At 54.3% G+C, this 21,020-nt stretch overlaps 8 protein-coding genes across 8 annotated transcripts; 3 read left to right on the top strand and 5 right to left on the bottom strand.

Moving 5' to 3' along the window:
* Positions 1–907: 907 nt before the first annotated feature.
* W97_02249 (uncharacterized protein) lies at positions 908–3,193 on the bottom strand (the record flags this gene model as incomplete). Its single annotated transcript, XM_007780150.1, has 3 exons — positions 908–2,038; positions 2,097–2,342; positions 2,402–3,193. The coding sequence occupies 3 exons, from the start codon at positions 3,191–3,193 to the stop codon at positions 908–910; spliced, it is 2,169 nt and encodes a 722-aa protein (XP_007778340.1).
* Positions 3,194–4,247: 1,054 nt separating this feature from the next.
* Positions 4,248–5,003, top strand: W97_02248 (uncharacterized protein; the record flags this gene model as incomplete). The annotated part of the gene is made up of 1 exon (XM_007780149.1): positions 4,248–5,003. The coding sequence occupies one exon, from the start codon at positions 4,248–4,250 to the stop codon at positions 5,001–5,003; it is 756 nt and encodes a 251-aa protein (XP_007778339.1).
* A 152-nt stretch (positions 5,004–5,155) lies between these two features.
* On the bottom strand, positions 5,156–6,386 carry W97_02247 (uncharacterized protein; the record flags this gene model as incomplete). The annotated part of the gene is made up of 2 exons (XM_007780148.1): positions 5,156–5,565; positions 5,627–6,386. 2 exons carry the CDS (start codon positions 6,384–6,386, stop codon positions 5,156–5,158), a joined length of 1,170 nt encoding a protein of 389 aa, XP_007778338.1.
* A 1,516-nt stretch (positions 6,387–7,902) lies between these two features.
* W97_02246 (S-adenosylmethionine decarboxylase) lies at positions 7,903–9,545 on the top strand (the record flags this gene model as incomplete). Its single annotated transcript, XM_007780147.1, has 2 exons — positions 7,903–8,023; positions 8,071–9,545. 2 exons carry the CDS (start codon positions 7,903–7,905, stop codon positions 9,543–9,545), a joined length of 1,596 nt encoding a protein of 531 aa, XP_007778337.1.
* Positions 9,546–10,442: 897 nt separating this feature from the next.
* W97_02245 (uncharacterized protein) lies at positions 10,443–14,844 on the bottom strand (the record flags this gene model as incomplete). Its single annotated transcript, XM_007780146.1, has 9 exons — positions 10,443–11,388; positions 11,439–11,924; positions 11,974–12,159; positions 12,210–12,323; positions 12,370–12,432; positions 12,483–12,902; positions 12,952–14,453; positions 14,505–14,556; positions 14,612–14,844. The coding sequence occupies 9 exons, from the start codon at positions 14,842–14,844 to the stop codon at positions 10,443–10,445; spliced, it is 4,002 nt and encodes a 1,333-aa protein (XP_007778336.1).
* Positions 14,845–15,710: 866 nt separating this feature from the next.
* On the bottom strand, positions 15,711–16,909 carry W97_02244 (uncharacterized protein; the record flags this gene model as incomplete). The annotated part of the gene is made up of 3 exons (XM_007780145.1): positions 15,711–15,909; positions 15,960–16,802; positions 16,869–16,909. The coding sequence occupies 3 exons, from the start codon at positions 16,907–16,909 to the stop codon at positions 15,711–15,713; spliced, it is 1,083 nt and encodes a 360-aa protein (XP_007778335.1).
* A 1,817-nt stretch (positions 16,910–18,726) lies between these two features.
* Positions 18,727–19,681, top strand: W97_02243 (uncharacterized protein; the record flags this gene model as incomplete). Its single annotated transcript, XM_007780144.1, has 3 exons — positions 18,727–18,787; positions 18,841–19,543; positions 19,597–19,681. 3 exons carry the CDS (start codon positions 18,727–18,729, stop codon positions 19,679–19,681), a joined length of 849 nt encoding a protein of 282 aa, XP_007778334.1.
* A 420-nt stretch (positions 19,682–20,101) lies between these two features.
* Positions 20,102–20,626, bottom strand: W97_02242 (uncharacterized protein; the record flags this gene model as incomplete). Its single annotated transcript, XM_007780143.1, has 3 exons — positions 20,102–20,214; positions 20,273–20,412; positions 20,490–20,626. 3 exons carry the CDS (start codon positions 20,624–20,626, stop codon positions 20,102–20,104), a joined length of 390 nt encoding a protein of 129 aa, XP_007778333.1.
* Positions 20,627–21,020: the final 394 nt, after the last annotated feature.

Here is a 21,020-nt window from a genome sequence, read left to right as displayed (position 1 = left end):
TGATGATTGAACCCATACTTCAGAACTGCCATCTCAGACTCTTGGACTGCTAACTAGGTTACCAGTCGGAGCTGAACACATCTCTCTACAAGTAACAACCCTACTGCCGGGCACATGCAGCAGGGGCATCTGCATGCTGCATGCTGCACGAATCCTTTGGAACGTTGCAGGCAAACCAGCGGCGCCGACCGAATGGCGGCATGCTCACCTCATCCCAGCTGAAGGATCGATGCAGAGGAGCGGCACCCACATCCCGGGCCCGAAGGCTGAGACATGTTTCGAGGAGCGATGTTCGGTGGCCCCGACACCATTTGACGACCTAAAGAATCTGAAGAAGATGAAGACGCGCGAGAAAACCAGCTGGAAGGACGATCTCGACAAGGATAGGCCTGAACAGTTCAAAAATACGTTGCAGCACTGAAAGCCACTCATGGACAGTAAGGTGAACAAGATCTTGGTTGATTGATTCACTGCAAGCCTAGAAAGCTAAAATGGCTAGTGGTTTCTACAGTATGAAATCGGTCTAGTTATCTTGCCCTTGCCATGATCACGAGTCCAGCTCAGTCATGAATCTGGCGTTCAACGACTACCAGCCAAGATGCGGCAACGGAGTTTTTGGCTGGCCCTTGGGCGCTTCCGGTGGCTGTTTCATGGTTAGACGCGGCAGACGCGTTCTGCACCGCCCAGCTGGCTTCGGTTTTAGCAGTATCATGTAAGAATCACAATATCACACGTGAATCTTACAGTCGTCTCAACGATGCAACAAAATCAAAGTCGATTGTACTATTGACAGAATGCCTCGTAATGAGTTATCATGAACTGGGTATCTTAAAGTCATCACGTGCAACAACCCCCATACCAGGTAGTCTGGATTCAACCATCTCCCACTACTTTTGCAACCTGATTATCAAAAGATCTTCTTCAGTGTCTTACCAACGCCATCCACGAAGCCACCTGGGGGCTTCCCCGACCCGTCCTTCTTCCCGCTCATATCCTTCTCCCCACCCGCCGACGTCCCTCCGCCAGCCAGCGGCTGCAGTACCTGCCACCTCAAACCCGAAAACCCAACAATGGTATTGAACGCCTCATCCCTTACTCTCATCGCCTCGACCTGATCTATCGTACCGTCCGTGAAGGCAAATTCGAGCAACTTATCCGTCTTTCCCAGCTTGAGCTTGGCTGAAGTGCTGAGCTTCCTCAGCTCTACCAGCTCCGCGTAACGTCTCCGCCACAGTTCTTTCTTCGGGAAAGACCTGATGAAGCGAATGCCACCTGTGTAGATGGCTAGTTGCCCGACTTGGCCGTGCCAGCGGCAGCGGAAGGAGAGGAAGTCAGCTTCCTCAGACACGTAGAACGCTTCATCGGCAGTCTCGTAATCCGCGCTATCGTCGGACTCATCAGTTGCGTAGGGCCCGCCGGCGGAGCTCGCCTCTACAAGCATTGGAATAGCATGACTCTGCGGAGCTACCGTCGGGTTGAGGCTGCCATCCTCGTCTTGGAATTGCTGCTCGATCTTACGGTTGATGATCTTCTCGCGGGTCTCTTGAGCGTACCTTCGGAGGTAGCGGAAAGACCATTCCGCATGGGTCGGTATGTCCCAGAAGATATATCTGATAGGAGAGACGATGTGCCTGTACTTGGGATACCTCGTTGCAATAGGCCTGCAGAAGAAGAAAATCAAAATCCCTATCAGTGTCACGCTGCGCATCGACCAACCCGTCGGCGTTAGGAGGCCGAGGGCTACGCAGCAGGAGAAGAAGAAGACCGTCGCTGCCGTCATGCGAGGATCCTTCCACTCGTAGAAGTTCGTGATGATTTCGAAAAAGTCCGCCAAATCACTGAGCTGGATCTGCGCCCACGGACCGATCTCATTCAAGGTGGGTTCAATCCAGTCGCCGCTGCCGTGCCGATTGATGATTTCGCCGAACATGAACGCGCTGGTGCTCTCGTCCACCGCTCGCTCGTGCGAGGCTCGCAGGCTGTCGACAGAACGCGCTTGGTATCGATTTGCTACAACTATGAATACGATGTAAACCCACTGAGGCAAGCATTAGCCGTACTGCTGCTAGTCATCATACCTACGCCGGATTACCCACGAAGAAACTTATGACGCAGTCGGACACCCATAGAAGACTGAAGATTGCGAGCCACTTCGCCGTATGCATTGGATCTTCCCAAGTGTAGACCTTGCGGAGGCTAGCGAACCAAGACTGCCATGGCGACGAAGCCATGATCAGTCGTTCACAGTGCTTGACGAGGACATCGCGGTCAAACGGTAATTCGTCCGCGTCCACTTCATCGATATAATGGCTCGTATAGGTTTGGACCTCGTAAAGAAGGTGCTATGAGATCTTAGCTTGGTACCTCTCGATACAACGCTGCTTAAAATCATACGACATACATGACCAATATACTCCGGCCACCGAAATCGGACGTATTGGCCGTTCTCGTCGTACTCCCGATAGTCTGGCTTGCGCGGATAATCGATCTTGGTTTTTGGCACTGTCCGCGCGCGGTAGACGAATCTGCTCGTTGTCCATGCCACCTTCATGCTCTCCCTGTGGTGCTCTATATCTTCGACCACGTCTCTCATATGCTCCACGCGCTCTTCATCGTCTGAAAACCCGTCGGCACTCGACTGTGCCCGACTCAGTTCTTCATGAGCTTCGAGGAATATAGCATCCGCTTTCTGCGAAAGGTATGGATGCTCAGACGTGGCCAGCTTGGAGGCAGCCTGATGCTGTAGCGCTTCTTTGGGATGAGCGACTACATGGGCGGCCTTCTTCAGTGCTCCGAGGCTCTTCTCGACAGTGTCAGAGACGGTTTGCTGCTCGCCGAATATCTTCTGAGGGTTGAACGCGGGATCATTCTCGACGGTGTCGGGAATGCCATCGTACTCTACCTGTATCTTTTCCCGGGTATCATCGGCGCCTACGGCTCTCTTGACTTTCAACTTCGTCTTCTGGCCGAGGCGCTTGATACGTTCTCGCTTCGATGGCTTTGTGTGGCCATCGTCTGCTTGCTCCGTCGAGACCTCACTCTTCCCCTCCTCACCAGTGCTCGCATCTCCGAGACGCTCAGAATGATGCGCGAGAGGTGGCTCGTCGCTCGTGGTAGTCCTGAAATCAGATACCGGATCGCTGATAGTGTGATCGAACGTCTGTTCCGTCCATGGGTCCTCTGGATGCGGCATGGTAAGCCACTCAAAAACTACCGTGAAGCCAGAAGCTTGGTATGCAATTCCAGGAATGTAGGGAGTGGTTTTGTTCCTAGATTTCTGAAGCCATAGCTAGGTGGCCTGAACGTCGCCAGCAGATTTCATCCCCCAGAACAGATGACGAGGTTGACGCTGAATGATGTGCAGTCGAGGGTCCAGAGGCGGGCTAATCACAAGACTGTCCTCGTATGGATGAGATCGAGGGTGCAACATAGTGTTGCTGTCTCTCAAAGTCGCAAAGCCTTCACGGCGCCGAGATAGCCGTGGTTGCGACATGCGCAAGACGCACATCGCAAGTCTCATGACGCTTTGCCCATCTGCACGTCATGCTTTAGCTTATCCGATATCTAGCCGCTCCGCGTAGATCTGGGTGGCGACTGTCGCTTATTTTCTTGGGCATATCAGACAAGATGGAATTTGAGATTTGCTGCAACACAGAGAGCATCTCGAACAAGCTATGCTCCTCCGCCGAAGTAAATTTTCCGCATGCGACAACTATCAGTACTCTCACATCAAGAACAAAGGCATATGTTCGTCTGGCGATCTTCGTTCTACCAATGCCCATCCCGGAGACCTCTCCGGAAACCCCGCCGCACTAGGTATCATTACTGGAGTTTTACACCATAACTCGACATCGGGAGCTTTAGAACCTCATTATTGCGCCAACATCGACGCTTCTTTTACCAAAACAGTTAACGGCATTGCCTAAAACTGCTCTAGATATAAGTGTCATCGTAACGGATCTGGCTTCGAGTTGTGGATAAGCTAGGGCTGCGATCACGTGGTCTGGAGAAATCTCAACCTCGACGGCAGCTGTATGACTTACGGTACACCTGGGTCCTTGTATACAGATCCTACGGACAGCTCCCTGAGGTTCTTCAGACCAGCAATGCGCGGCATTGTTGAACTGGCTCAAAAGCTGCTGTCATCAATGATCGGCGACAAGTCTAGCATTTTCGCCACCATCCTTTACGACTCCAAGCTTGATCGCAACGACAAGCTGATCGTTCAATCACACTAACAGTTGGGAATGGGAGATACGCAAGAACTTCCCTCCAAAAAGCGCAAAACCCTGCATGATTATTTCAAAGCGCCCAGCAAGACCCCAAGCGGGGAGCCAGCGCTCAAGCAGCCGCGAGAATCGTCAATACCCGGGTTTTCAGTCCTGCCATCATTGGTTTCTCCATCCGAGCAGGAAAACATCCTCGCCTTCCTCAAAAACCAAGCATGGCGTACCGATCTCTCGCGCCGCACAATTCACTACGGCGGTACCTACTGTCTGATGCCTCCCAAAAACGCCACAACAGCTGAACGAGCCGCTGTCGAGCGCAATATCATTCCCGCACCTCCTATTCCATTGGAACTGCACTGGCTCATTGACCGCATGGTCGCACGCGGCTTCTACGACGATCACGCACGGCCTGAGTTCTGCATCGTGAACGAGTACCTCCCCGACCAAGGAATCTCTGCGCATGTCGAGAACTTCCGTTTCGGCGAGCCGGTGTGCAGCTTGACGCTGGGCTCTGGGGATTTTATGCGGTTTCATGAGTTGGCCGCGCCGCATGATGGCTCTGTCAGATCGTTCAAGGCTGTGCAGGCGCCGAGGACTGGGAGAAGAGAGGATGTTTGGCTGCCTTCTGGGAGCTTGGCGGTGCTCACGGGAGATGCAAGGTACCGGTGGCAGCATGAGATTGTGCGTGGCAAGAAGGGGAAAGAGGCGGGTTGGAGACGGGTGAGCTTGACTTTTAGGGTCGAGGTGAAGGGACAAGCGTCAGGAAGAAAGTAAGCGAACGAGTTCGACCAGGCGCTGCATACGGTACGGCGTCGCAGTCACTGGATGCCTTGGCCTGTTAGTCGTGTCGGAGTCGAGTTTGAGATCTGGATATCAGTCATCCGAGTTGACATTGCTGTCTCATGTGCAACTCTTGGTCAGTTGCGTTAAACTAGGGATACAGCTTGTCCGCTTTCTCGACGCTCACGCTTGGCCTGGCTGATGCGGCTTTTCTCCTTGTCCTTCACTCTCTCCCAGTTCTCTTGGACCCAGTTGACCAGGCCTTCCTGGTCCTCTTCGTCAACCGTTGATGCCCAAGGAGGCCGATTCTCATCGTGCATGTCCGCTTCATGACGCAGCTCAGGCTTACCGTTCTCGAATTGCACCCACCGCTTCAGAGCCCGGAGAACCAAGTTCAGCTGGTCTCCCTGCTTGGGTACGACTCTCCTTACCTCTTCCCAGAGTGCATCCTCCCTTAACATGATGTCGTGCGTATGCATCATCTTCTCATACTCTTTCTGCTGGTTGAATGCGCTTAGCGCTAGCTTCAGGATCTCCTGCCTTGTCCACTTCAGGTCTTTCAACTGTCAGCCAAGACCCACGACAAATTGCTTGTCACTTAAGTTGAGACCGCTTACCTTCTACTCTTAACTCTGGACGAGCTGGCAACCACTCGTTCAAGAAGCTCGCAAACATGGAACGCTGCTTCAGACGCCGCCGATCATTCGACTTCTCCCTCTTATCGTTCAGAAACTCAAGGCTGAAGAATCGACCGCTGGTACACCACTCAAAGATGTCTTCCACACTCGTAAAGCCTGCTGGGCCTTGCCCTAGTGTGCTCCGGCCATGCCACTTGTTCGCGTCCAGTCCCAGAAAGGCCATGACCGCGTCCGGGTCCTTCGTTAGGAGCAGCATACTCTCCTTCTGATTCCTCGCCTCGATCTCCGGAATGCGCAGGTGGAATCCCTTGACGTTGGCCGTAAAGCCGAGGTTCCGCAGCGTGTGTCCGAAAATCTGCCACAGGTCACCGTAGGACTTCATGAAGACATCCCAGTCCAGCATGTCTGGCGGGCACTCTAGCAGGTCGACCTGTACGTATTGGTCGTCTGTTCCGGCCAAGGGGACTGCATAGCTGACCGCCGGGTGGGTCTTCGTCCATCTTTCCGCCCGCAGCCCGACGGCTACGTCGTCGCGCACGCAACCATGCTTGAGTCCTGCTACCAGGAAGTCGATGTCGCCGTGGTCGGGCTTGTCGGGAACCTCTTGCGGACATCTGACCTCGTTGTAGAACTGTTGAAGAGTTTCTTGGTATTCTCGCTTGAGCTTGAAGTAGAGCTCAGGAGGCATTCGAGGCGTGCTTAGAGCGTCGTCGCCCTGGGAGAATGCATTGCCGCCCATAACGCTGGAGGCAGAATGGAGGAGAAGTGGACGCTGAGAGACACTCGAATGGAAGGCAGCAGAATCAGACAGGGCGGTCTAGTAGACACTGCAAGGTCGCAAGAGATGCGTTGAGGAAACGGACAGACGGACAAAAAAACAACCTGAGGCGGATTGTCTGTCTAAAATATAGGCTATGAAGCAAATGCAGCCAGATGGAAGCAACAAGATTAAGGATACCGTTTGTTAGATAGCATCAGCTCCTGTCTATCACTCATCCTGTCCTTGCGTGAGTCAAACAACCGAACCCGCAGCTAGCCATGGCTCTCCTCTTGCGAGCCTTAACGCCCCATCTTTACTGTACTCTAGGTTCCAGTGATGTGTAAATTGTTGTTAGAGTACGAGTAGCATCGAACTCTATGAATGCCAAAGACTTTGAGAATAGTAACGGCGCTCGTGGATTGGTTGGCAAGGGGTGACGGGAGGTGCTGCGGCGGCCCTGCGGGCCGAGACTGACGTCGCCGAAAGGGCCCCAAAAATGCCGCACCACAATGGAAATTTTGGCAGGCGGCACGCCACCTCCCAAGAGCCAAACCACCTTGAACTCACGGCTTCCGTTCTGCTTCTGCCTTCCTTCACATACAGGTAATTACCACAGCAACTGAGCAAAGGTAGCTTCTGCAACTCACCTTGCATACGAGGAATAGACGCTGATCGGTGAACAGGCTCTGGCAGGTTCTACTCAACGCTCACGAGAACACGAGACAAAAATTGCTTAGTTGCTTCTTCAACAACCTACTTGCTCACAAGCCTCCTACTTCCCACGAGACAGCCTTCGACAATTCCAAGCTGGCAAAACAACGCCCCTCGAGGATCGAAGTGCGCTGCTAGGCTCACTCAGCCACCGACCTTGCGTTTCCTAGCATAACCTCAGACTTCCATGCGTCGAGAGGACCTCGTGCGATTTCTGTCCAAGCCTGCGAAGTAAGCTTCTTCCGCCGCTTGGCGCTCGTTCGCTGCTGCTTGCCGATATATCGGGCAGCCGCCTGAAACCACTGCGTTGATTGCTTCCTTGAGTTTGGACGCTCCAACTGACGCGTCACTTAGGCCCAGATAACACGACCTACTCGTATTTCGTCGATTCAATCTACCCCACAGAACCCACAAGCAGATATCCTCGTCTGCTAGACCCGATACTTTCCCAGGGTATCGGAATCTGTCAGATCGAGGACCACAACTGATCGGCACCATTTCTCCGCGGAAAGCCTCCTTTATCCCTCTCTCTGCGCGTCCTCCCTAACGCCCTTGACGGCCACCCGAATAGCTTCCGCGATTGCTGCTGGCTTAAGCCAGCCTCCACAAAACCCCACATTTCGTGGGCCTTCTCTTCTCGGGCGAACTCCGCACCGTTCGTCTGGGCAGCAGATTGTGCTTCACAGCCTTACAACCAATTCAGTCACCGTCGTAATCAGCCTTACACCGGTTTATCAGTCATCCGCTGCCTCGCGCCGTGTCCCCGCCCGCCACTCACACGGAGATGGTCAATACTGAGATCCCAAGGCATTACACTGCGTCGCCGTCGTCGTACCCGGGAACGCCCCATTTGACGATCAATCGTGAGGCTACTATAGACCTCGACTCCACCAATGCCTTCGAAGGTATGTTCAACACTACATGTTACAACTCAATCTCTGACAGAGGACAGGGCCAGAAAAGCTCCTAGAAGTATGGTTCGCGGCCTCTTCAGACGTTCTGCCGGACTCTGCTGGACCTCATGGCCTCAAGAAGGTCTCTGCTGACACTTGGAAGGAGATGCTTGACCTTGTCAACTGCAAGGTTCTCTCCGTCATCGAATCCGAACATGTGGACGCTTACCTGCTCTCGGAGTCTAGCATGTTTGTATTCCCGCACAAGCTTGTTTTGAAGACATGCGGCACCACGACCCTACTCTTGGGTCTTCCGCGCATGCTGGAAATTGCCGCCCTTGAAGCCGGCTTTCCACATGCGAAGGCCGACCCCCCGAGAGGCATTCCGGCTGCTGCGACTCCGTATCGCGTCTTCTACAGTCGCAAGAACTTCTTGCATCCGGAGCAGCAGCGCGGGCCCCATCGCAGCTGGAGAGACGAAGTTCGCTTCATGGATAGGATGTTCCTTGGCGGCAGCGCTTACATGATCGGCAAGATGAACGGCGAGCACTGGTATCTGTATATCACCGGACCGGATACCCGCTTGACACCACCTACCACACCGGATCGGGAGAACTCAGAAACCGAGACTAGGTTCATCGATATGCGCAAAGGAGAATCGCCTGACCAAGGCTCCGACGAAGCCCAAGACGAGACTCTCGAAGTCCTAATGACCGATCTCGACGAGAAGAACGCCCGCCAATTCTATCTTGAAGATGCGAGCGCCGTCGCAGAGGGCCGCTTCTTCCAGCGTGCCCGCGAAGCCCGCAAAACCGCCATCTCGAACCTCGGCGTCATTCACGAAAACCCATCCGCCGAGTCCAGCTTAGCCGGCAGCACCCTCCTCAACGGCCAAAACAACACCACTCGCAACGCCGCCGACGACTTCGACGTCTTTGAGCAGACCTCCTCGGACCACAGCGGCTTCTCTTCCGGCGAGGAGAACGAGGAGGACCTCACTTTCCCCGAGGAGCTCACGACCGAAGGCCACACGCTCGGCACCGTCGTCTCCGACTCGTGCGGCCTTAGCGACGTCTACCCGACGGCCAAGTACCCAGATGCCCGCATCGACGCGTACTTGTTCACGCCCTGCGGCTTCAGCGCCAACGGCGTCGTCCCCGCCCCTACCCGCGCAGACGGCTCGAAGAGCACGCACTATTTCACCGTGCACGTGACGCCGGAGCCGCAGTGCAGCTACGCGAGCTTCGAGACGAATGTTCCCGCGCGGCAGTCTGGGCGCGAGACTGCTGACATCGTCGAGCAGGTCGTTAAGATTTTCCGCCCGGGACGCTTCTCGGTTACGCTGTTTGAGGCTAAGCCGAAGGCGGGGGGCGATGGGGAGGCGGCGAAGAGGAGCAGGAGGATGGAGGCCATTGAGGGGTATAGGAGGGTCGATCGGATTGTGCATGATTTGGATGGGTACGATTTGGTGTTTAGGTATTATGAGAGGTTTGATTGGAAGGGGGGTGCGCCGAGGTTGGGGGAGGTGATGTAGGGGCGGGGTGATGGGTGAGGTATGGCCAAAAGGGGGTTCCAATGCGGGATGGTGAGGCTGTTGGGTTGCGAGTCGCTTGTGTTGCGTTCTGCGGTTCTTGGTTTATGGACTTGGGGTTGGCTTGATGAGCAAGGCAGAGGCTTGATGTCCACGCTTGTCGTCAGGGTGTTTGCTGCTGTGGTGCGTTCTCACGGCCTTTGCGCTGAGGTTTCCTACATGGTTTAGCTCTATCTAATTGCGCGTGTTGCAAAGTCAGTGCTCTTCTGCGTTACCCCTCGTGCGTGCAATCTGGACGAGATTGATTAGAGATGCCTTGAAGTTGCATGCATCCGCGCCACCCTCTACGGAGGCAGGTGCTGCAGCTCGACGTTGGTAATAGAGAATCTGGCTAAACCATTCCACGCCCAGTATCTTGACCTTATCGATCATCACAGGCAGCATCATTAGGGACTAGCAGGCTGCTACCGTGCGTCTACAAGCACCATTATGAGGAAGACACCCACTCTCAAGCAGATTGCACAATGATACAGTTACCATCTATGTGAGTGACTACCGAAGCATTTTGACTCCCTCCCACCACGCAATCAACACAAGCCGAGTTGCCCGAAGCAGCAACTCCAATTCCATGGTCTTCCCACGCTAGCAAGTCCGAAGGTTTTGTACAACGCCTAGGATATGCCCCCCTAAGCCGAATAGCAAGGTATAAGTTACAGTCAGTTCCCTGGGGTACTCGGGGAAACCATGAGACCCCTGTTTGAGACCCAAGAGACAGAGTCGGGTGTGGACGACAAAGTTTTGACTTGAGCGGGTGGCATGGATCTCCATGGCTCATCACCGATAGAAGGAAATGTTCGAAGGGAGATACAGGCTCCACAAACGGCACAGTCGTTGTCCTGCTCACGTCAACTCGCGGCTCCGCTTCCTTCCCTTACGGTCACCAGGCGTCACCGCCGGGTTCAGCTGTCCCCTGAACGACATCTCCGGCGACACCTGGCCACGCTGCGAGGGCTGAGAGTCTGGGATCTCGATCACGGATTCTTCATGCTCCGGGCGAGGTTCTTGCGGCTGGTCGAGCATCTCATCGTCTTCCTGCTGGGAATTAAGCGTGGCGAGAAGTCTTCCAACCAGGGTTTGTTCTTCAGCCGTTTCCGGGGCTTGAGGTAGTGGCTTCTGGCGGGGTTTGGTCGGGTTGGACTCGGACGTAACAGGCGCTTTGCGAACCTTCGGCTTGGCGGGCGTGTGGTAGATTACAACGTCTGGATGCACCTTCGAGGGTGGTGGCGTCGGCGCTGCTTTTGGTGTTTTGGGTTGCTCTGGCGCTTTGATCCGCTCCGGCGCCTTGGGTTGCTCCGGCGCCGGCTGGGAATTCGGAGGAGCGTCAGGTGCTGGTTGAGATGATGTGGGTTGAGCCGCAGCACCGTTTGCGAGCTGCTCCTTCTCCCGCCTCTTGCGTTTCAACTCCGCTTTCCGCTTCTCCTTCTCGGCCAGTCGGGCATCTGCCTGCTTCCTATACTCTTGCTGGAGGATCTCCCGGATGTTGTGGCGCATCTGTCGCGGATCCATCTCTGGCCAGTCTTTGTCGGCATCCATGTCGCGCGTCAAGACCTTCCGCACGAACTCGGTTGGATTCTGCAGGAACTTCTCGACATAGCCGAGCAGGAACAGGCCGCAGTCGCAGAAGTTGTCTTGCAGCGGGATGTTCCTTGCGGTCATGGCTTCGAGGTCCTTGATGTCGATGTCCAGGCTTCGCTTAGCTTTGCCTTCTTCAATGATGTAGTCTTTCAGGTTTCTCGCAGTTTTGTTGTGAGCAACACCCAAAGAGTCAAGGATGATGATGACAGGACTATGTCTGTTAGCATCTACTTCAGAGGACTTGTAGCTTCTGTTACTTACTCGCTAGGATCGTACTTCTTTCCCACCGGCTTCTGCTTCTTCCGAGGTGACTTCTTAGCCCGTTTGGCAGATTTGGTCTCTTCAGCCGCGTCCTCGGATCTGAAAGGTGATGAAGCTCTCGGTGGCTCGTTCTCGGTAGGGTCTGGCCACTCTGCACTTTCTTCATGGGGAGGTCCAATGGCTTCAGCGGCAGCGGGTCTTGGTCCCTTGTCGGTTGGCTCTCGATGCCCATCCTCGTTGTCAGAGTCGATGCTCATCCGAGAAACCGCATCTTCGAGTACACCATTCTTTTGAGGCTGCGCGTCGTTATCCGCATCATCGAACTTCGCGGTCCGCACAGGGGAGGACGTGGCTGTGATTATGCGACTACCGACTTCTTCAACTTCCGGGTCCTTGGCGGAAGAGACATCATCCTCTTTCGGCCCGGAATGGAAGACCCGACTGATGTTCGGCAGATTGCAGATGATTGCTACATACCAATGCGCGCTACGTAATGGATCAGCAGGCGCCCTGTTTCTGAGTTTGGGCAACTTACTCCTCATTCACAGGCACGATGATGTAGTCGTAGTTGAATAGGTCATCCTTCGCGGTCCATCTCTGCACAGCAGCGTAGTTGATACCCTTCTGTCCTTTGGGCGCGAGTTGTGAGTAGAAATACGTATTGAACGAATAGACTGTCCTCTCCGAAAGCCCCCGTTGCCGTGCTTCGTGCTCTCTCAGCCTGGAGCAGTTAGCGATAGCTAATGCTTACACAGGTCACCATTTACTCACAGAATGTAGAACGAGATAATGTTGTCATTGAGAAACTCTCCGTCGTCGAGCCGCTCGAGATCCTCGAACTCGACAACTGCCCGTTTGCGACCTGTAAGGGAAAAGACTACTGGCCTGCCAACGTCAACGGCGGGAACTTGGGGATGATTGTCAAACTTACTGCTCCCACTTTGGACCTAGTCCATGAGCGAGTGAATACTTCTCCTCACAGGGGTCGACAATGCTTTGTCGAGATTAGTGATATGAACATGCAGGACGAACGCAAACACATACAGGCTTGGTGAGGGCGACTTCTGCCGCTTTACAATTGCTTTAGAGGACGTAGTGCGCGTAGAAGAGCGTCTGACAGGGGATCCTTGAGAAATAGTCGCTCTGTCGGGCACGTCCCTTCGATAGCCTGTAAGATCAGCGGCTACCGCGTTCAGACGAGCGGATCCAGTGTTCTTTCTTGCTGAGCTTAAGGGTGGTTTCGGATCTTGCGCATCGACGCGCATTTGGGAGATGAGCTTCGGTTTCGCAGGTTGAAATGATGGTTCTTGCCCTACGTCTAGCCCTCCCGCTTTGGTTGCAGTGTTGTGCACCCTCTGCTTCAATAATTTTATCTCTTCGCCCTCATCAACAGGAGCGTCCACACTCCCAACCTCTTGGTACGGATTTGCGGAGATGTTAATAAAGTGCTTGTTCATTGCACCACTACATTTTGTCAGAACTTGTCCACCGCTCCAAGAGGAGTATCACTTACTTTGGCTTGGCAACTATCCTTAGGGTCCCCTTCGTCGCATCCTCCAGATTGGTCATGAACTCGTTGAGGTCGCTCGGTTGGGCGAAGGCTAAGTCGCGACTGTAGGACACGTCCTGACCTCTCGATCCAGACAGTTGGACTTTAGCGCAGTCAGGAGGGCCTCTAACGGCCCTTTGAATCTTCCGCGGATATATGCAAGCTGCAGTATCTTCAAAATTTGGAGGTTGCTCGTCCACAGTGACAACCCCTAGTCGTCGATCCGTGTACCAGTGCAGCTGTAAATCTTCACGAACAAGTGTAAGTCCATCTGCTCCGTAAATCAGAAGTGGCCAGACGATAGGCGGCTGTTCGATTTTGCGCCGACTCTTCGGCTTCACAGCAGGAGGGTCGATAGCCACTTTTCTTGACCGTACGAACTCGGTTCTTTGTATGTCGTTGGGCGAGCGGACTGTCTTCGGTGCAGGCTCTGGCGATATGGACAGTCGATGTGTCAGATTCTTCTGCGGCGACTGAGCCTGGGCATTTACTATTTCCACGGGGGGCCGAACAGTAGCGGATGAGGAGCCAACCGTGATGTTAGACTGCAGCTCATCAGGGCTGTCGTAAGCATTTGCCTCCCTTGCAGCTCTTGCTGCTTGGGCTGCAGCCATTTGACGGTCTTTGACGGAGTGCAGAGGAGGGGAACGCTCTCCATTGAGCGGTCTTGGGCGTCTCAACTTGCCGTTGGTACTTGGTGTCTTGGCTTCACGGGGTGCGGACTCGGCAACTTCAGAACCGCCATTGAGGAAGTATGGCGACATAGTGTCGTGATGCCTCTCCCTGGTCTCATCCCTGACTGGCCTCCGATCCGCATCCTTGAGGATGAGTGATAATCCTTTACTCAGGTCCGTTCCGCGAGAATCTGGTTGGGTTGAGTCATCCTCGACAACGATAGGTGAAGACTGAGGCGCTCGCCTAGCGGGCTTTACAGCCTTCGACACAGCCAGCTCAGATTTAGGGAGATTCTTCTCGAAAACGGTAACCCTTTGTTTCTTGGCTGGACGTGGATCGACTCTTCCATTGACTTCGCGGAACTCGCTTTGTAGTCCAAAAGATTCCAATGGAGACTTCCTATTCGAGGCATGGCTGGGTTGCGTTCGGGGCGCGGTGGCTGAGAAAACACTAGGAGGGACCCGTGTCACGGTTCGGTTCTGGATACTTTCCGGTGGAGCCACTTCGTCGTCTGAGTCGAGAACGTGGACTGGTGAGCTAGTCGGTGGCTCGCGGGTAGGTCGGTCTTGGATCTTTCGCCGCTTCGTGGACGTGTTGTCGCGATCGGGAAAGTCGTGATAAGTTTCCTGAGGAGGCACATTGTCACCCCGGTGGGTTTCGAATGCGAGTGTCTGCGGAGAAAAGGCGTGTGAGGTCTTTTTGCCGTAGCCTGGGCGCCTGGGAATTTGCTGTGTAGCGGGGCGGTTGGAGCCTTTCAAGGTGTTCATAGGTTGAAAGTTCGGACCTTTAGGCTGGGATGATTATGAGCGCGGAGTTTCGCTCTGAGCATTTGTACTACTGACCTTGTGATAAAGCGCGCCTGGCATAGCTATAGGAATAGCATTCCGAGGTGTCCTTCACTAGTATCAGCAACTTTCCGGCCACCCTATCACGGTGCGCGTGCTCCTACCGATAGTCCCCCATAAGACGCCACTCGTCTTCCGGTATGGACTGCTTCCGTCGTAACCGAGGCGAGGTTTCGATGTTTGCGGTTCTAGTTGGCTGCGCATGAGCGGGGCTCTCTGTATTCTCGTCGATGTATATATGAAACGTGTTTCTACCCTCCTCCAGGCTCTCTTCTATGTCCCGCGGTGGCGCCGGAAGGCTCTTGTGAAGCGACGGTGGGCTCTCGCTCCGGATCATCTTTACGGGTCTGCTCGTTCACCTTGTGAGCCCTCCGCTTGTGGATATTGTGGGAAGTGTCTCGGAGCTTCACGGACCTCCGAGGTAGCTCTGGGATCTTTCTCAGCCTCGATTGGCGTGCTTGAGCGCAGAAAGCTCGGTACCAGCTTGTTCACGGCGGTCTGGAGGAGGCCGGTCATGAGGTGGTCTGGCAGTCGCGTTGAGCTGCTTTTGGGGATTTGAAAGGAGATTTCAAGGTATATTTTCGTGCCGTATGGTTCCAGGAGGGCGTAGAGAGACCAAGATGCGCATCATTGTCCAAGAATCCAAGTTGTGGGAGGCTCGGAGAATTCGCGACGCTCACAGCCGCTTACGGTGACGTTGGGGAGATTTGGGATGGCCGGCTCACATCCGAACAGGTGCAGTTCTGCAGAACAAAGCGCACAGGGGATTCAACACCGCTCACGCAGTTCAAGACCTTTCAAGGCTCTTCGAAGTCTATGGCTCGTAATCTTTCATCGTGCGACGCTATGTTTTCATTGTTTACAGCTGTTAAAGAATGGCATCACCAGGAGTCCTCTCATAAATCGAAGCCATCAGCAAGACACTGTACTCTTACAAAAGGCAGAAGAGCGATGATATGAGCCAATAAAATCGCAGCCCCCTTGACCGATAGCCTCCGAGTACAGAGCGGCCATAGACAACTCCCCAACCTCGCACATGCAATGCCAAGAATGCCAGAATGGAACCTGGACCCGCTAACGTAAGTCGCTGAAATCATGTCAAGGCCATGCAATACAGGAATAGGGACTCCGTTCAGCCGACATGCTGTGCTTCTAGTCACGCAGCATGACCCTAGCCAAGTTTTGTTATGTTTGCTCGTCGCCTCAAGTAGCATTGCTCTTCTCCCTGGCCGGATTCGAGTCGTCAGCATTGAGTGTGCTACGACGCTTGTCCGAACCATGATGAGTCGTCTTCTCCTGACGAGCCTGGTCAAATGCGGTTCGCTGAGCTATGCTGTCGTCGTGGCTCTTCCAAACGATGATAGTATCCGGTGGAAGCGACAGTTCACGCTTGATAGTTTCGCTAGTATACTGATCAGTAAACAGTCGAATACCAGCTCGAGCCGGACATACCGAATCTTGACGTTTCGGCCACCGTTATTTTTAGTCCAGATGCTGATGACATCTTCACCACTCCGAACACTCACGACCGCACCGCAGACCTCCTCTCCAGCCTCGGCGAATTGGTCGCCGATCATGGCCAGCACCAAATTCTCCCAGTACCGATCCGCCACACCTTTCTTCAGCCTCAAGATCCACTTGCCGCCCTTCTTGTTCTCCTCGTCCTCCCAAACGGGGCGAATACCTTCCTTAAAGAAATGGTAGTCGGAGACGGTAGGCAAAGAGGAAGGGCGGGTAAGATGCGCATAGACTTTCCAGAAGTCTTGCGCAGTAGCCATCTTGCACTTGGGCTGTATCGACTGCTCATAGTCCGAGTTCTTGGATGTGGGCGGCCTATAGTAGACGATCCAAGTGTATTTTAGAGGCCATGGCGCGTCCAGTCCTGCAGAAGATGCGCTAGACGTTGTGCTTTCCTCCGAAGTCGTCTGCGCTGCAGTCCGAGCCGGTGCGGCAGAGCCTCCGCTTGCTCTTTTGTCCCGCTTTTCGCTGGGTGTGGACGGAGATGCAGCTCCCGCAGATTTGCCAAAGTCGAACGCTGTGCCGGGAGTCTTGGGTGTCTTCGTGCCAAATGACGCAAATGCGCCGGTGCCGAGGCCAAAGGCCGTGGAGCCCCCAGATATTGGTGACAAGGTGTTGTTGGTGGTTAAGGGGGAGATGGCGTTGAGAGGATTTGTTTTCCCGTGTGACGAATCGGCGCCACCAAAGCGCTTGGAGCTCGAAAAAGTGCGCGCAGGATGATCGTTCTTGCTATCGTTGCGGTCGGTATGGGGGGTGGAAACGGAGAGCTTGCTGGAGCTGATGAGCAATTAGCACCTGCAGTCGGCGTACTTGGGAGAAGGTTTGCACAGTGGGGGAAACTACTTCGAACGGCGAGTCCATAGGTTCTGGCTGTCTCTATCCATTTGCGTATTCCGATCTCGTTAAAGAGCTGGTACAGATATTATACAAGCTTGAACGTGTTTTGCGCCGGACCTTGAACAAGCGGATTCAGAATTGGGTACGGATGGGAGTAAAATGTTCTGGGCAGTAATGGGTATCTAAGCGCAGGATAAAGGTGTGAGATGGCACGGGTATCGGATGCGAAGTATCGGTCGTCAGGAGGTTGCAGTAGAAGGCGGTGTTTGTAAGAGAGTTTTTGCTACGGTGATGGTTGTTTCGAGGTTCAAAGTCGCCCGCCGGGGAAGAGCAGCTTGAGGCGATTGGCGAATTAGTACCTTAGCTCGCTTGGCACCAGTTTCGACGCTAACAACATTATTTTACGCAGCAACGTCTGACTTCTCTTCTTCTTGAATCCAAGACCACCAACTCAAATCATCGTCGGCTTGACAAGTTTGCTCCCACTCAGCTGGCGGTTCCGATGTGTGCGTCGAGAATACGTTCAACCCTCTTTAAAACCGTCATCACGAGGGTCCCACTGCGCGGCTTCCATGATGCGGTGACGACCTGAAAGAAGGGACATATCTTCGTATAACCACTGCCTGGCACTTGATAGTAGCCTTGGGCAAAGCATGTGACCTGCCATGATGAAGGAGGAAGCAGCCTGCGTTTCCCCGTAGTTGAGTACAACGGATACATCCTGAAATTGTAAGCACTCCGGGGACGTCGACTTCTCCAGGACCAATATCAATCGCCTCAAGAGCTGGGATGCTTCAGTCAGGGCTACGTCCTTATGTGGTAGTCTCCGTCAGGAGAATAGACGCTCGGGGGTGCGCTGTGGTCAGTTGTTCTCCTGTTTTCTCAGACAACCTCATTCCATGAAGAACCATTAGAGCTCTGGTAAACCGACTGTAAGCTCAGCCGCGTACTACATCCATGCTTTGGCATGACGCTGGTTGAGCATGAGGTGAAAAGGCAAAGTCTGACTACTGAACGCCTTGATGGAAGCGGTGTTTGCATGCGAGATCACAAGCATATGCTAACACGGCATAGTAGCAGCACGCAACCAGGGGGACTCTGGCAAACCTGCACGATGCTACCTAGCGGACCTGTTAGAGCTCAGCAAACAGTCGTCAAGCCGTGTTAATAGAACTGGTTCTGATCTTCGGCGAGCTACCTGGCGCTGCATTGTCATGGCTGAAGATGCTATCAGAGGCTGAGGTGCGATCCCTCTCTATTGTGTACGATCATGCAGCGCACGAAGCCTTAGATTGGGAAGAATGGCTGTCCGAAGTCAGTATCGCGGACTGAGTGTCGCACCCTAAGGGTTCCAATCGTCATGCTAGATATGTACCTAAAAAGTACCTGCAGAATGACCAAGCCTGATGCACTGCTGTTGAACATGCTCCGTACACAGATAGGAAGCTATCTACCTCTTAAGACTAAAGTAAGCACATCGATATCCGCGTTTAGCGATGTTGAATCTCGTGAACACGTGGACGTCTGTACGTCACTGCTGTCCCTCGCTCAATTCGGCAAACCGCCTGCCCTCCACCAGTTCCACTCATCACACGCCGATCTGCAACACCCCACCACCTTCAATTACATACACCAGCCCCAGCCCCAGCCCCAGCCCCGAGCATCTGACTTGCCTCGCTCCAACTCACGAGAAGCGCTCCGCATCTCCAGCTGTGTTCGAACCGCATCAGTTTCCAACTAGTCACCACCGTTCGCCAGCCGTCAAGCTACAAACGTAAATCCACCCCGCGTGCCTGCGAGCGTTCAGCCTCGTCTCCAGACACGAACGCATCCCACATATCCAACCGCCTTCACATCCTTCAAGATGACGCAGCAATCTCCAAGTGGGCAGCACTCGCCTCCGCCTGCGCAGCAACGACCGCGAGGTAAACCAACCGTCCCGAGCCAGTCGCGTGATAGCGAGAACTGACAGACGCAGGCATTCTAAAGAACTCCAACTCCTACCAGCGGTCAAACTCACAAGCCGGGATAACGCCACTCAGCCCATCAGGTCCAGCCCCTCTCCAACCCGTGTCCTCTGCCGAACGACCTGAGCTCAACCGCGAGATGTCCGAGAAGGAAATCACTCTGCAAAACACCCAAGCGAACGCTGGTCCCGGCCATCGCCGGTCATCCTCTAATCCCCGCGGTCCACCATCACGCCGTCAATCTGGCATCCCGCTCCAGGGCTCGTTCGCCGACGAGAACAGCCCGAGGCTGAAGTGGGACGAAGCGAATCTCTACCTCACCGAGCAGCAGCGGGACAGCACGATGAAGATCACGGAGCCCAAGACGCCGTACGCCAGGCAGTACGATCCGACCGAAGACGAGGAGGAGATGAGTGCGCTGAACGCGGACGAGTTGATGGTGGACGAGCTGGACAAGGCGAAGCCGCAGAAGAAGCCGACGCGGGAAGACGAAATCCCAGACATCGACATTGGTGAGCCGGAGCTGGGGCAGCAGAGGGGAGAACACACGCCGGATAGCGAGAAGAGGGTCGTTGTGGAAGAGGACATGACCGATATTGGTACACACCATGGCGAGGAGGAGGATATGACGGCAGAGGAGAGGGAGAAGCATAGGAAGTTTGAGGAGATGCGGAGGAAGCATTACGAGATGAGGAACGTGAAGAACCTCTTAGGGTATGTCCCATCATCCCGCTGTGTTATACGCGTTTACGCTGATCGGTAACCAGCCATCCGGAAGACCTGGACGACGATGACGAGGATGGCCAGCCATTACCTCCAGCGAGAGATTCTAACATCCCAAACGGCCAGTGACCGATTCCACGGCGACCTCACGACACGCTTTCTTCCACTTCAGTGCATCAGTTTCACGCGCATAAGCATGGGTACTTTCGGTTTCGCTATTTGTTCGGTGCAGGTCCCCTCCCACACCTCCAACCATGCCCCTTGTACGTCTAGTCGGATGAGGAAGTTGTTTGTTGCAGCTTTTGTCACCCCTTCAGCATGTAGAACACGCATACCCAAAAGACTACCCCATCATTCCGTCGTCACCGCGAAGCGTCAAAGCATCAGCTAGCATTAAATAGTAATGGATCATTGTCTCTCCGAACCTATGTACTGCCGTATCGCGTCTGGAGTTTCCATGTATTGATACCAACTGTCCCTACATGCTGCCCTATCTTCGCTCTAATCCCCAGCGTTTATACATCCGCAGCTCTCCACCCCACAACTCGCTCAGGGCGGATTCGGCTTCAAGCCAAGATGCATCCTCAGCCTCTCAACCTTCTGTTCCTTGCTGCCCGTCCGGTCCGCCTCTAAACCCGAGAGCATCGCATCCAGCTGAATATCTGCAGCATGATCAGCCAACATGCCATCCATCTGGGGCCGAGCCAGCAGGGGACGCACCACTCAGTCTCGAGATGTTTTTAGCAGTCGGCGGGAAGTTGTCGAGCGGCCGGTTCGTCTTCAGGCTGTAGAGCGGCTGCAGCTTCTCGTCTGCGGAGGTGAGCTGGCTGTTGGTGACGCGGGCGATGTTGTTGGTGTTGCTGTTGCGCACCGTTCGTCAGGGGCTGCAGATCGTTTTTCCGACTTGTGGGAGAGGGAAGCTCCTTCTTCTTCTTACACGGCTTTGGTGCGGTTCTCTTGCCGGTTGAGACGGTCTTTGATCTCCTCCTTGCCCGGGCTGGCGGCTGACGAGGCGGGCACCTTGGGCGTGGTGTTGGTGGTTTTGCTAGGCGTGGTGGAGGGAGTGGGTGCCATTGTTTCAATCAGTTTCTCAAAATCGAGGGCCTTTCCGAGGGAATGTGGGATGTAGACGTGTGTGTGTGTGCAAACAGGTGGTTATGCGGCTCGGAAGCTCAACAGAAGACTACGAGATGGTCTGACGCGCTCTTTCCCATCTTATGTGAACCAACCGCAATTCCCAGATTGCCCACCAAACTCCCGTGGTGACGTGTTACTGCTGGCCTGCTTCCACCCCCCTCCACTCCCCCTCCACCCCACCGATTCGATGGTTGCAGTTCGGCGCAGGGCTGACCCCTGGAGCACACGGGCCCCTGGCTCGGCGCGGCCGCCCTGCCGCCGACGGAGCTTCCCAGACAGGGCATCCATGCATCATCAGCTGCCTGAACCACAACACCACAGTATCACAGCA

Source organism: Coniosporium apollinis (genome assembly GCF_000281105.1).
Source record: "Coniosporium apollinis CBS 100218 chromosome Unknown supercont1.8, whole genome shotgun sequence".
Taxonomy (NCBI): domain Eukaryota; kingdom Fungi; phylum Ascomycota; class Dothideomycetes; genus Coniosporium; species Coniosporium apollinis.
The sequence above is the reverse complement of the archived record's forward strand: the minus strand, read 5'-3'. Positions and strand labels throughout refer to the sequence as shown.